The sequence below is a fragment of the Euprymna scolopes genome, chromosome 44 (genome assembly GCF_053919585.1).
Source record: "Euprymna scolopes isolate OS-2025 chromosome 44, ASM5391958v1, whole genome shotgun sequence".
In the NCBI taxonomy this organism is placed as follows: Eukaryota; Metazoa; Mollusca; class Cephalopoda; order Sepiida; family Sepiolidae; genus Euprymna; species Euprymna scolopes.
In genome coordinates this window covers 3207926-3224177 of record NC_136525.1, presented here as the reverse complement: position 1 = coordinate 3224177, position 16252 = coordinate 3207926, and the positions used below count along the sequence as shown (strand labels likewise).

At 30.0% G+C, this 16252-nt stretch overlaps 1 protein-coding gene across 1 annotated transcript in view; it reads right to left on the bottom strand.

Annotated features, from left to right (window-relative positions):
• The window catches only part of LOC145268652 (metal-response element-binding transcription factor 2-like), a 122755-nt gene that overhangs the window by 59918 nt on the left and 46585 nt on the right, over window positions 1-16252 (bottom strand). The window contains exons 2-3 of the mRNA XM_080124137.1: window positions 12038-12779; window positions 7117-7198 (exon numbers count right to left, since the gene is read on the bottom strand). Of these exons, the coding sequence (XP_079980263.1) occupies window positions 7117-7198; window positions 12038-12736 (781 nt within the window). The 5' untranslated portion in view covers window positions 12737-12779. The remainder of the gene's footprint in view (window positions 1-7116; window positions 7199-12037; window positions 12780-16252) is intronic.

The following is a 16252-nucleotide window of genomic DNA, read 5'->3' as shown; positions in this document are numbered from 1 at the left end:
TTCTAAACTAATGTTATTCTGATAACAAAATAGCTCTCATTAAACATATAAGAACATTTATATTCATATTTTCATGTTTTTCTTAATTCGTTCTTGAATAAAAATTAAAGAACGCGTGTTGTTTTCACTGTGCTGTGCTATGGCTGATTCTACAGGCTGGAGCTGCTGCTGCTGCTTTAAAATACTAACTTCATTTGACCAAATTCAAGAAATAGAAACAATTTTTTTTTCGGGTAGGTCCTTTTAAATTATCAATTACCGTGGTCCTACTCAACATAAAATAATACTTTTAATTGATAAAGATAGTAAAAAGATTGATTTACTTACTACTGGGTGTCCGAAGAATTTTTTTTTCAAAATGTTCAATACTCGTCATATTAAAGTCTTATTTTTAACACGACAAAAAAAGAAATGGTCAAAAATATTTCGGACACTTGACAGTATTAAGATTAATACCTCTTATAATTGGTTCCCAAATTTCATGACGAAATTTTTCATACAATCACGGTACGGACCTTTAGAAAACAGGGGGGGTCATTACAAAACCTTACCGAAAACGCCATTTTATGACGTTCACATTTTTATCACTTTATTTGCTCAAAACTCTTAAAATATATAATGTACATTCATATTTATTAATTCATTTGAAAGTATATTCATTTCCGAACAAAACAATAGTAATTTGAAGACTTGAAGTGCTTTGGTTTAAAAAATATGGCTATTTTAGTAGAACTACCTTGAAATCTGTGATTATCCAAAGCGTTTTTTCGTCCGTGTGTATTACTAATATATATATATATATATATATATATATATATATAGTACAAAATTTTGTTGAAATCCAAAGACTTACATTCTTTTCTTGTTTATAACTCTTGTTTATTTCATTCTGGATCCCTTCATTACAGCCGTTTCATTAATGGGATGACAATTCTATGATTTTATGTTTTCATAGAAATTTTTTTCTCATCAACGTCAGATGTAAATTCTATCCAATGTTACCAGCAAAAAGTTAATGTTGTACATGATAAACCTGGTGCATTCGTTTGGGGAAAAGAAATTTCATTTCCATCCCCACATTGTTACATATCGGCTATCTTATATATATATATATACATACACACACACACATCAAATATTAAAAAAATTTAGGATTTTGAAACTCGTTTTCAGATCTCCTTGTATTTGTTGTAATTTACTGAAAAATCCTCAAAATTGGAACATGCACCTATGTAACAATGTTGTAATAATAACAATGATCATGTGTAACATAGTGCATATTAGCGCATGGGAAAATATCAGCAGCAACAAAGGATGGCTGGCTTGCGAAGAGATTAGCAGCAGCAGCCAAAAAACGCACATATGAAAATAGGAAGTGTGTACGAGAAGAAAAAAAAAAGGGAGAAAAAATGCACCACGTGGTTGGGCAGAAAGAAAGTGGACTTCAAAGAACAGGACGAGAATGGACCGGCTGTGGCTGGCATGTGGTCGGAAGAAAAAGAAATGCGTGGCAGGCTAAAATGACCATGTGGCAGTGAGAGACATTTTAAGTGGTGCCGAAGGTAACGGAAATAATAAAAACGTTTTGTTAAAGAAAAAATGCTAACCTGGATTTTGTTTCTTTCTTGCCTTTGTTTGTTTGTAACTGTAGCAATACATATGATAAAATGCTTTGGATAATCAGATTTTGAGGGTGTTCTGCTTAAATCGTTATCTTTAATATAAATCTCACCTGTTTAAATGTATGTATATCTCGCAAAAACTTTCGACAGAGGCAACGGATTTTCACAAGATCAGTATCATTTTGAAGCTCAACCCTTCGGAAGACAAATATCGAAAAATTGACTGAAAACATTATTTCCTTCACCTTCAACTGGCACTTTTCTACCGGGAGGGGTAGCAAAAAATCGTTCCTTCATGACAATTTAACCATACACGCATGCGCAAAAAAGTTCTTTCTTGAATTAGTTTGAATATATAAAAAAAAAAAACACCTACTTTCGCTGACATGTCATAGCTCAGTAGGTATAGTAGCAGTGTCTTATCTTAAGATTGCGCGTTTGAGCCGAGTTGTCAGATATTTTTTTTTTTCAATTCATAAAGTTTTAAATATTGAAGCAGGGTTATTTATGCCATTTTCTTGTTCGTTTTTTTTTACCATCACGTTTGCTGTGTTTTTTTTTTTTTTTGGGGGGGGGGGCGATTTTTTTTTTTTTTTAAGAAGTTTTAATATTGTTCACTTATTCCTTATTTTGTACCACGTTCGCCGTTTTTTTTTTACCATCACGTTTGCTGTGTTTTTTTTTTGGGGGGGGGCGATTTTTTTTTTTTTTTTTTTTAAGAAGTTTTAATATCGTTCACTTATTCCTTATTTTGTACCACGTTCGCCGTTTTTTTTTTTTGTTATAATATTTAAACATGGTCGATACATTCACTTATTCTTTATTTTCAATTTTGTTTTTATTTACCCTCACACATGCACACCTCACCTGGGCAACGCCAGGTACCCCCACTAGTATTTTAAAAATCAAAGCAGTTTAAGTCCTCAAAATACCACTGTTTTGTTTGGAAATTAATATACTTCAATTCAAATGAATTAATAATAACGTACATTATATATTTTAAGTTTGTTTGTAACTGCAACGTAACAGGTGGTGATGATAATGATGATGGAAGTTAAAGAGAATTGTTAAAGGTTGTTACAGCATTAATTTAATACACACAATTATTTGTGGATATAAGGAATTGATAAAGAAGAAATCTTTTTTCTTCCATGATAATTGGAATGACACTCAACAGCCACTAAAAACAAGTTAGCTGAAAAAGTTGGAACCTTGGAAATTAAAAATGTCAAAAAATAGCGCCTTTTGGCAATTTGACAAGACTCATCTCAATGCCACTCATTACGGAAAACAGCTAACTAATTCCTTGCAGTGGTCGAATTTGTTTGGGAATCACACGAAATATAGGTCAGATTTTATGAGTTTCTTTGGATAGGAAAAACACAATAGGGGTTACAAATTCAAGAGGCCATTCATTGTTTGGATAGTAGAAAGGAAACTTATCTTAAAAGATAACCAATTTATTTATATTTTTACTTATACGAAATGCTATTTTGGAAAATCCTTGATTATGCAAATGAGGCTCAAGAAGAGAAAGGACCCTCCCACGTGAGTGATGGTGAAAGGTAGAGACCTAGTTGAGGGTGAAGGCAATGGGACCCTCCTGTTAAGAGTGACGGTCAGAGACACAGATTTAAGAAAGAAAAAGGAAAATTTTATCAGCGCTTGAGAATTAAAAAAAAAAAAAAACTGCCTGAGATTGGTTTACTGAGACTTGTCATTTAAAATTCTCTGGATTGGGAGGTGGGGTCAAGCCCACCTGATTCTCAATATAATGAAAGGCAAAAATAGCCTCCAGGCCACACTTTGCCTGACTGCCAGGGGATTCACACTATTCAGCTAAAAAAAAAAAAAAAAAGTTTGACTTGAGTCTCACTTGATTCCAAGCCACTGAATATACACTGTGCAGAGTCACCCCCCCCAACCGCTCCAACTTTACTAATAGAAGCCGCCAGTCCACAAGCACTTGATCATTCATAAGTTTCTGACTTAAGATATGTTTTCTTTATTTATTTATTTTTTTTTTTTTTTTAGGTATTTGTACAGTTTAATCAAGACATTAAAAATGAAAATATTGAAGAAAAAAAGTTTATATTGTACGTATCCATTATGGAATGAAGTTCTCCAAAAAATAAGTTTCACTTAAGTAGTTTTTTTTTTTACAGCAAAAAAACAATTTGTTATGATACCGAGAAAAAGGTAGTCATGTTTCCATTTTTAGGAAGAAAAGCTAGTATTTAAGAAGAGGAGGAAGTGTCGGGGCTTTAAACTCAGTTATCTCCCCGTGGCGCTTTAAAATAAATATTCAAAGATGTCTACCTTCGTTGCACTCTGATAAAAACGTGTTTTTCTAAAAAAAAAAAAAAAAAATTAAGTGAAATTTTTTTTTTTTGGGGGGGGGGGGGGATCTTCAGTCCAAAACAGATATGTGCAATATAACCTGTTTTTTTTGTTGTTTTTTTCTTTCAATATTTTCATTTTATAATGTCTTGATTAAACTGTGCAAGTACCATTTTATAACTTTCAGTGAATAATTATAAATTTTTTTTTCAATATTTTCATTTTATAATGTCTTGATTAAACTGTGCAAGTACCATTTTATAACTTTCAGTGAATAATTATAAATTTTTTTTTCAATATTTTCATTTTATAATGTCTTGATTAAACTGTGCAAGTACCATTTTATAACTTTCAGTGAATAATTATAAATTTTTTTTTCAATATTTTCATTTTATAATGTCTTGATTAAACTGTGCAAGTACCATTTTATAACTTTCAGTGAATAATTATAAATTTTTTTTTCAATATTTTCATTTTATAATGTCTTGATTAAACTGTGCAAGTACCATTTTATAACTTTCAGTGAATAATTATAAATTTTTTTTTCAATATTTTCATTTTATAATGTCTTGATTAAACTGTGCAAGTACCATTTTATAACTTTCAGTGAATAATTATAAATTTTTTTTTCAATATTTTCATTTTATAATGTCTTGATTAAACTGTGCAAGTACCATTTTATAACTTTCAGTGAATAATTATAAATTTTTTTTCCCCATGTAAGCCCAGTTATCGACTTGTTATTCTTTTAGCTTTAAATGACCTCTAATTTCCAGTGACACCGACTCGAGAGACCAGGCCTGACCAGATTACAAACTATCAAAAGCAACGTGCGGAGAGTAGCAACCTGTCTAACTCGATCCTTTCGTCAACCAGAACCCTTGAAGAAACAGCTCAGTCCCAGCGACCAAATGGGAACCAGAGCGGAACCAATCTGGTAAAATCACTTGCCGGACGTCGTTGGCAAGAAAGGAGTACACTCCAAGCAAATTTGATTTAGAGTATTTTCTGTTTTGCGTAAATTGTCTAGGTGACAGTTTAATAATTACATTTTCTTGGTTATTTTCTCAGATGTTCATTTAATCTCAGTCAGTTCCCAGAAATTAAGAAGTCCTTCCTAGGGGCTAACACTTGACCTCTATCGGAGACACATAGATATTCGAACATTCACTTAAAGTTCTCCTTTATCTCTCAAACACAGAGCTAGCAAAGTTGAGAATATAATTTTTCTTTCCCTAATTGACCATTTTGAAATGCTATATTTTTTATATCTTTGTTGTGGTGTCTTGGTTTTACCAGATTCCAGGACAATATACTTTTTTTTTTTTTTGTTTTACTTTACTTCAGTCGAAATTCTCAGAAATCAAAGGGCCCACAACTTGGGTCTAACACTTGAACTCTATATGAGGTACATAGATATTCGAATGTTCTATTAAAGTTCTTTATCTCTCAAACACTGAGTTAGTAAAGAAATTGAGAATATAATTTTCCTCTCCCAATTAACCATTTTCATACGTTGCAGTATATCTTTCATTTTGGTCTCTTGGTATTACTGGATTCCAGGAGAAGAATTTATCTAGTCTGGTGGAGTATCCAGCTTCGTGCTATTACTTGAGGTAACATCACTTGGAGAAGGTGCACCATGTGATGTTACCTCAGGTAATAGCCCGAAGCTGGATGGAACATGATGTGGACCTAAAAATTCACTCAGGTAAGTTTTTTTTTTACCCGAAAAATCCAAAAACATCACATTTGCTAAAAAATGAAGCCTTCTGTGATTTTATCAGATATTGCAATCTTTCGCATGGAATATCGGGGGAAACTGAGAAGATAATTTACTTTATAACTATTTCTATTCATGCCACTTATGAGATTCGCAATAGTCAAAACAGTGAAACGTTTACTATAATGCGTGATACTATAAAGTGGACCCGAGTCACTAAATGCTGATTGGGGGGGATAGACAAAGGAATCGGAAGTGTCTTACAATAAGCAAAGAGATGGGAAGTAGCAAGCAATGAATCTGCAGGCATTTTTAGATCGAGTCTTTTCGATTTGACAATGACAATAGAAACCTACAAAACAGATAACACAGGGAAGGGTAGTTTCAGATACCGACACAGAGAGGACAGTTGACAACTAGATGCCATTTGTGGCAAATGGGAGCTGATAGCCACAACGGTTGGACAGTTTTTACAGTTGACTGCGAAACAGAGATAGAGGCGAATTGCGGCTGACAGCTGAACGTTAACATCGATAGAACAGGAAGAAAACACACACACACTCCCAAGTCTAACCGTCAAACATTGGCATTTGTGCTTTTCGTGTTTGTTTTAATATTTCTATTTTTTTTTGTTTGTTTTTACTTCTATTTTGTGAAACCATGCGTGTTCCTATCGACAGTTGCCAAACAGAGAAACTGACGATCCGGCCATAAGAAGAATAGTTGAACGAAAAATCCACGACACACAACTTTGGGAGTCGGGAATCTGTCGGGGGCTACACACGTGTGGCCATAGTGTGCCGTCTGATCCAATCATGTATTTTCGAACAAAAGCATTTCAAGGAAAACCATTACTACCAGTCATTTTGAAATTTGTATAAATTCCAAAAATTACGGAAAAAGGGGCCAGTAGAAGATGTGCTAGAGTTTCGTGTGTGTACTATCAATAAAAGTGCGCATACGAAAAAAGGTCTGGAAACTTGTTGAAGGCGCCTCGTACATTTTAAGGTGTTTATATTGTTTTGGTACTCATTTTTCTATTTAGATAAGAAAATCCGGATTTGGTTTTGTAAATGTCAAAAAAAAAAAAAAAAAAATTAAATAACGTCCGCACCCAACCAAAAAAATAAATACACCCCAACTCCCACTGATTTTTAAAACAAATCTTCCCCACATTAAAATTTGACCTTGTGACAAAAAAAAAAAAAAAAAAAAAAACAGCTCGATTTTCTTATATATTTTTTTCCATAGATGTCAAGATTATCAAAACTCAACAGTGTTGATGTCAAGGTGTCACTTTGGCTTATTTTGTGGCAACCTTAAATCCTTTTTACTCCGGAAAAGTATGGACAACACTGCTATGAAATTCACTGTTTGACCTGAACCCTGGCAGCGCATGAATGTACCTAAGGACATGTTATATTATCTTACCTCTTTGGATATCTTTAAACATCACCCAGAATTCAGAATTATCTTCAAAACGCAGGAGACATTTGCCCATTTCTTCATCAATCTGTGGAGGAAAAAAAAAAAAAAAAAATATTTGAATCCAAATCACTTTTTGACTTGCAAAAAATTATGGTTTTACTATTTAAATCAATCAACAAGGGTGAGGAACCCCTCCCTGAACTTTAGCCATCTAACTTTGTTCCAAGTTATTTGCTGCCATGCGGGACCCATGTATTGTATCAGGTCCTCCCTCCATCTCATTCTTTGTTGGCCTCTCATGTTCACGAGGTGTCTATTCCGTTGTTCTGATGGACCATCTGTTGTCTGCCTACATGTCCTGCCCATCTGTGTTTTACTATTTATGTACAACAAATTAAGGAACAACAAATATGAGGTTGACAAGAAAGTTCTTGCAGTTTTTAACTTAAAATCAGATGAATGTATCTCGGATCAAACAAAAAATTATTGATCGAAATAAGCACCATCAGAATCAACTTTTGCCAACATTTATTTATTGCGTACTATTATCCTTAATATTATAAGATAATATTATGTATCGAACTGGGAAACCGTTTGTTAGGAGTCTCGAACCCAACCCTTTATTATTATTAGGGGGGGTACCGTGTTCGGACTCCAGCTAGGCTTTGGGACATAGTTGCTGATTCTCTGTTTTGAATGTTACTTTTTCACTGCCTTCGTTCAGGATTGAACTCAGCACCTTTGGGTAACTAAACTTTGATACAACGTCTAGAACCACTCAGCCATATGTCCCAGTGACATTTTCAAAAAAGTTGTCAAAAAACAAATATATAACAAATGTTATCAAAAGCAATCTAAAATTACTTTTCTATCTAACTGGATAAGTTTTTAGTGTTTTTATTTAATGTAAAGTGTTTATTCGGTTCAAAAATCATTCAGTGTTTATCAATATATTTGAAAAAGACAAATGGCAGCGAGCTCACTATTGAATACGTTAGCTTTGGGAAAATAAGTTCAAACTAAAAAACTATACAAAATACTGTTAGAAACTCACTCACTCAATATATGTTACCGTGACATAGGCTGACATATATTGAGTGTGTTTCTAATATTATTTTGTAATACAATATCGTAGATGTTTACTATATTTTCTTAGTTTTTAACCAATGTTCACATTATGGTATGGTTGTCTTTTAGTAGTTATGTGAACTTCATTTCCGTATTCATGTATTCTGCACTGATATGAAAATGAAGTCTATAGCGGAGTATAGGATTCTTAACCATGATGAAAATACGCTACATTTTGATGAAAAACATGGGGAAAAATGGACATAGAAGAACAGAAAACCAAAACTTTAAATATAATTTCTGTATTTAAAGTAATAGTTATTGAAATATTTCAACATATAATCTTGTGGGTAAAATCCAGTTTCCTAATAAGGGGCACTCTGGATAGAAACAAAAATAGTCTCGGTCATGAAAGATTTCTCTTCCACTGACCGAGGACAGAAAAGGTGAAGTGTAGCATCAAAACAGATACTACACTGTGATCTTGTCCCGAAGGCCAAGAAATGTTTATGTTTAATGTTTCTTTAATTGTTTGTTCCTTAAATTCATAATTCAGTTTTATCATTATTAGATTGTATATTGCTTTAAAATTATGTAATTTTACATAATATTTATATTTTATATTGAACAAAGTTCAGTTTCATTACTAATCGAATTGGGTTTCTATTTATTTTGTTTTTTAACATGTTTTAAATCTTTAAAAATGCCCTCATATAGTATCTGCCAGTGATAGGTTGACAACTCTTACCTACATTGCCAGCAGGCATTTTTCAGTTAATAGGCCTTTTATATCTCGGTGGCCGTGGTTTAGTTTTGGAAAATCTCAAGTGAATCGTGATCACAACAGGTTGGGACCATGTAGCCTATAGTGGGGCAGGTTATCTCAATATTCTATAAGAATCTTTCACTTAGTGATACAAGCACAAACATTGGAACAAATGATGTTCAGAACATACATTTTAAGAAGAAAACATTGCCCATCAGAAAATTCAAGATAGCTGCAGAAGCAAACCTGACAAATTTCAATGTTGGTTGGTTGTTTTTGTTTTACGGCATATCAACCGTTTTCGGGTTATTTAATGCCGAATCCAAAGATTTTGAAGAAACAATTTTTTAATAGAATATATTTGTTGTTTTCACATTGGTTTCTATTTAATCAATGGTTGGGACCCTAACAGGTACTACCACTCCGGGTCAGAGTGGACCTGGGAGCAATGGCAATTAAAGGGTGGCTCCACACTCCCCAAAGCCCGCAGGCTGGGGCCTCACCACTGGATATAGTTTAAGGTCGTATCCAGGACCTCCAATGAGGGACTTTTACCCTCTGCAGGGGGGCAGTCGGCGTATTCTAATGCCCCACCGACAGGGCCGCACAATTTTGGAGCTTGTATCACAAAGTGAAAGATGTAAAAAGAGTCCATGCATTTTTTTGGACGGTCTCTTTCCCCTTCGCTTGATATTGCTCTCACTGCAATTCTGCAATTCACACATACTGCAACTGTGCAACTAAACATGCAGCGTTGCGCTTATCTTACAAAATCGTCAAATAGTAATCATGGCTTAACTTTACTAGCAAAATTATTTTAATAGTATTTTGATATTTCAAAATTATTTTAATAGTATTTTGATATTTCAAAAATGTTTAAATAGTATTTTGATATTCCAAAAATGTTTAAATAGTATTTTGATATTCCAAAAATGTTTAAATAGTATTTTGATATTTCAAAATTATTTTAATAGTATTTTGATATTTCAAAAATGTTTAAATAGTATTTTGAAATTTCAAAAATGTTTAAATAGTATTTTGATATTTCAAAAATGTTTAAATAGTATTTTGATATTCGAAAAATGTTTAAATAGTATTTTGATATTCGAAAAATGTTTAAATAGTATTTTGATATTCCAAAAATGTTTAAATAGTATTTTGATATTCCAAAAATGTTTAAATAGTATTTTGATATTCCAAAAATGTTTAAATAGTATTTTGATATTCCAAAAATGTTTAAATAGTATTTTGATATTCCAAAAATGTTTAAATAGTATTTTGATATTCCAAAAATGTTTAAATAGTATTTTGATATTCCAAAAATGTTTAAATAGTATTTTGATATTCCAAAAATGTTTAAATAGTATTTTGATATTCCAAAAATGTTTAAATAGTATTTTGATATTCCAAAAATGTTTAAATAGTATTTTGATATTCCAAAAATGTTTAAATAGTATTTTGATATTCCAAAAATGTTTAAATAGTATTTTGATATTCCAAAAATGTTTAAATAGTATTTTGATATTCCAAAAATGTTTAAATAGTATTTTGATATTCCAAAAATGTTTAAATAGTATTTTGATATTCCAAAAATGTTTAAATAGTATTTTGATATTCCAAAAATGTTTAAATAGTATTTTGATATTTCAAAAATGTTTAAATAGTATTTTGATATTTCAAAATTATTTTAATAGTACTTTGATATTTCAAAAATGTTTTAATAGTATTTTGATATTTCAATATTTCAAAAATGTTTAAATAGTATTTTAACATTTCAAAATTATTTTAATAGTATTTTAACATTTCAAAATTATTTTAATAGTATTTCAACATTTCAAAATTATTTTAATAGTATTTCAACATTTCAAAATTATTTTAATAGTATTTCAATATTTCAAAATTATTTTAATAGTATTTCAACATTTCAAAATTATTTTAATAGTATTTTAACATTTCAAAATTATTTTAATAGTATTTTAACATTTCAAAATTATTTTAATAGTATTTTAACATTTCAAAATTATTTTAATAGTATTTTAACATTTCAAAATTATTTTAATAGTATTTTAACATTTCAAAATTATTTTAATAGTATTTTAACATTTCAAAATTATTTTAATAGTATTTTAACATTTCAAAATTATTTTAATAGTATTTTAACATTTCAAAATTATTTTAATAGTATTTTAACATTTCAAAATTATTTTAATAGTATTTTAATATTTCAAAATTATTTTAACAGTATATCTCCATATATAATATTCTGATGGCAGAAATTCCCATCTGAACCAAAAGTAACGCAGGTTTGCAACATGTAACTTTAGAACAACATTTTAGACACATTTCGTCGTTATGAGAAAATCCTTCACTTCATCCTAGGAGAAACATCAATCGCAACCATCTACAGAGGAAGTAGTTCATACTTTTCTCTCTAAATATCAAGTCATTCTATCGCCTCCAGTCATCTCTGCACTTTCGACATCGGATTTCACTCTTCGTAACTGGATCATAAACTCAGACAACATAATTTTTCCAGATTAAAAAATAATAAACTCTGCCAAGACTAATTCCAGTCAATCTGATTGGCTGAGCTCTGACCATTCCTATATTCCAGATTAACAGTATACGCATGTTTAACGAATGCTAGTGTACCATTCAAATATGGCATCGCAATGATACCTAGTTTTGTCCTCTGAATAATAAACAGGTTCTGCTAGTTAATATTTAAAAAATATTTAATAGTATTTTAAGTAATTTTTAAAAAATGGTTTGATAGTATCTAATATTTAAAAAATATTTTAATTGTATTTATTTCAATCTTTTTTTTAATATCCCAACAAATTTTTACTGAATACAAAGAATATGATTTTGAAGCCCTTTTCAAGATAGTTTCCATATAATCAAGGTGATAATAGAAACAAAGCCTTTTCAAACCTGTATGAACCCTGTATACTGATGATCGATATCGATCAATGAAAACGTCTATAAAGGTATGTTTATGCGGTATGATGATGTATGAAAGTGAAATCTAACCAATGAAGGTTGAGTATACATGTAAAAAAAAAAAAGGGGGATGGAGGGGGTACCTACCTTGAGTATATTCCCGAGGTAAAATAAACCATCATTCCAACGTGCAAGCACATCCTGCCCCTCGGCAAACCTCAGCTTCCTCCGTCCGTTATGGCTAATGTAAAGATTAGCCCTAGAAGTTACAGGAATTGGCGTACTTTCACAGCCGGCACCATGTGAGCTGATACCATGGGTAACCGCAGCGCCGTTATCTTGATCATTATTATCATTATTATTCTTATCACTATCAGAAGCCGTGGTCATCATAGGATCCTGGCATTCCCCAGCCGACATCTCAACAGGGTCAGCCACACTGACACTAGCAGTTGATGTAACGATACCGCTATCATTATCATCAACAACATCTTCATAATCATCATCGTCAGCATCTTCATCCGAAGCAATACTATTCGAGCCCGTTGTAGTAGTCAAATTATTATTATTATTATTTGTAGTGAGTGTGTTGTTGTTGATGAAGACCTTGATGCCGTATTTAAGGTCATCTTCATAGTTTGTGTCGGAACCGATCTGATGCTCGGCTTTATTGGGGTCTCTGGTAAAAAGAGGTTTTGTCATACTGGAGGCTGTGTTAGAGGCATTACTGGCTGTTGATAAAAGGGAGGCGTTCATTTTTAGTGCGTTGCAGGTACGCTCATCTTTGGTTTCTTCTTTCATGGTTACACAACAAGAGTCAATGCAGCAGTAACCATTATCGTTCATGGCTGATGACGGCAGCAACCGTAGAAATGACAGACGAAAAACTCTGTTGAAGAGAAAAAAATTCTTTTAATATAATAAAGAGATTATAGAAAGATATATCAAAAAGTAAAATTTTTAAGAGGGATACATCAAAACTTTAAAATTACAACATCGAACATCAAAAATTTTTAAAATCAAATATTTATAAAAATCAAAAATTAAATCATAAACTAAAAATTCTAACATCAAAAAATTAAAAAAAAAAATTCTAACATAGAAAATTATTACATCAAAATATAAAAAATGCTAACAACAAAATATAAAAAATTCTAACAACAAAATATAATTCTAACAACAAAAAATTAAAAATTCTAACAACAAAAAAAATCAAAGATTCTAACATCAAAGATTCTAACATCAAAGATTCTAACATCAAAAATCCTAACATCAAAAATCCTAACATCAAAAATCCTAACATCAAAAATCCTAACATCAAAAATCCTAACATCAAAAATCCTAACATCAAAAATTAAAAATTCTAACATCAAAAATTAAAAATCCTAACATCAAAAATTAAAAATTCTAACATCAAAAATTAAAAATTCTAACATCAAAAAGATTTTTAAAAAAATTCTAACATAAAAAATTATTACATCAAAATATAAAAAATGCTAACAACAAAATATAAAAAATTCTAACAACAAAAAATTAAAAATTCTAACAACAAAAAAAAATCAAAGATTCTAACATCAAAAATTCTAACATCAAAAATTCTAACATCAAAAATTCTAACATCAAAAATCCTAACATCAAAAATCCTAACATCAAAAATCCTAACATCAAAAATCCTAACATCAAAAATCCTAACATCAAAAATTAAAAATTCTAACATCAAAAATTAAAAATCCTAACATCAAAAATTAAAAATTCTAACATCAAAAATTAAAAATTTTTAACATCAAAACTTAAAAATTACAACATAAAAATTTTAAGCATGACACCTTGTATTATTTGGACAATTTTTATCATTTTAAATTTTATTTTCACAACATTTTGGCTGTAGAAAGATTGCAAAATTTGACAATTTTAAGAAGGCCAAAAGTTACAATCAACTAAAACGTGAAAAAAACACTCAAGATGAGGCTACTCTTAGGTTTGAATCTGTATAATTATGTGCTTCCACAATCAGACATGAACAAGTAACAGGAATGAACGATTAAAAACAATGCTTATTTTCCAGTGACAACACGGACAGCGAAGAGCAAGTCATAGTGGTAGAGATATGTGTCCACTTTCCTGCCCATGTTGTCTGGCTGTCTCTTTTATTGTGACGGATAACATCAGAACATTCCTCCACACCTTTGTTTATTGCGTGTTGGTCAGTCCTGCTGATACCCATCCCCGGGAATTCCATGTTCCCCATTTTGAACTTTTGACGTCATTCCCGGCACACTTTGATCTAGGATTTCTGCCTTGACCGACCGTCCTAGGTCCAATCTCTATTGACGTCATCCTCGCAAGCCAAGACAGTCGATCATCCTCTTCAGAACCACCTCTGCCGCCTGTAACTCCACCCCCAGAGGTAACATTATTCAAATAATATAGATTATCAATCCGCACCTCAGAAATTGAGAAACAGAGGTAGTTTTGTTTTTATTTGCGTATTACAATTAAATTGCATATTACAATTAAATCATGTATTACAATTACATTGCATATTACAATTAAATCATGTATTACAACTAAATTGCATATTACAATTAAATAATGTATTACAACTAAATTGCATATTACAATTAAATCATGTATTACAATTAAATTGCATATTACAATTAAATCATGTATTACAATTAAATTGCATATTACAATTAAATCATGTATTACAATTAAATTGCATATTACAATTAAATCATGTATTACAATTAAATTGCATATTACAATTAAATCATGTATTACAATTAAATTGCATATTACAATTAAATCATGTATTACAATTAAATTGCATATTACAATTAAATCCTGTATTACAATTAAATTGCATATCACAATTAAATCATGTATTGCAATTAAATCATGTATTATAATTAAATTGCATATTACAATTAAATCATGTATTACAATTAAATTGCATATTACAATTAAATCATGTATTACAATTAAATTGCATATTACAATTAAATCATGTATTACAATTAAATTGCATATTACAATTAAATCATGTATTACAATTAAATTGCATATTACAATTAAATCATGTATTACAATTAAATTGCATATTACAATTAAATCATGTATTACAATTAAATTGCATATTACAATTAAATCATGTATTACAATTAAATTGCATATTACAATTAAATCATGTATTACAATTAAATTGCATATTACAATTAAATTGCATATTACAATTAAATCATGTATTATAATTAAATTGCATATTACAATTAAATCATGTATTACAATTAAATTTCATATCACAATTAAATCATGTATTACAATTAAATTGCATATTACAATTAAATTGCATATTACAATTAAATCATGTATTACAATTAAATTGCATATTACAATTAAATCATGTATTATAATTAAATTGCATATTACAATTAAATCATGTATTACAATTAAATTGCATATTACAATTAAATCATGTATTACAATTAAATTGCATATTACAATTAAATCATGTATTACAATTAAATTGCATATTACAATTAAATCATGTATTATAATTAAATTGCATATTACAATTAAATCATGTATTATAATTAAATTGCATATTACAATTAAATCATGTATTACAATTAAATTGCATATTACAATTAAATCATGTATTACAATTAAATCATGTATTACAATTAAATCATGTATTACAATTAAATTGCATATTACAATTAAATCATGTATTACAATTAAATTGCATATTACAATTAAATCATGTATTATAATTAAATTTAAAAATTATAATTTGTATTGTTCAGATCATTTGAACTATTATTTTCACAGCGTTTAAGCGCATAGTAACCGCCAACCTTCTTTGAAGGTCTCTCATCGAACTCCGGGATCTATCTGCCAAATTCGAGAATTTGCATGGAATTTCAAACGAAACCCTTTATTTAATCCACAAAAGTATGCTCTTGTTCCATCAGCCACAAATCTTAAGTTATTTATAATTACATTCCGAGTATCCTTCAACTTCCAGAAGAGTGTCACTTAAAACAGAAGAATGTCACTAAAAACCGAATTTACCACGTTATTTGTTACACCATAAGTCCTTGGACTTATCCTGATCTTCAGATGTACAATTTTACTATTTATCACCATAGATTTTATATATATATATATATATATATATATATATATATACACACACACTACTTATCACCATAGATTTATATATATATATATATATATATATATATATATACACACACTACTTATAACGATAGATTATACATATATACACTACTACTTATCATTATAGATCTTAACTTATTACCATAGATTACTACAAAAGTAAAACCTATTCTTTTTTTT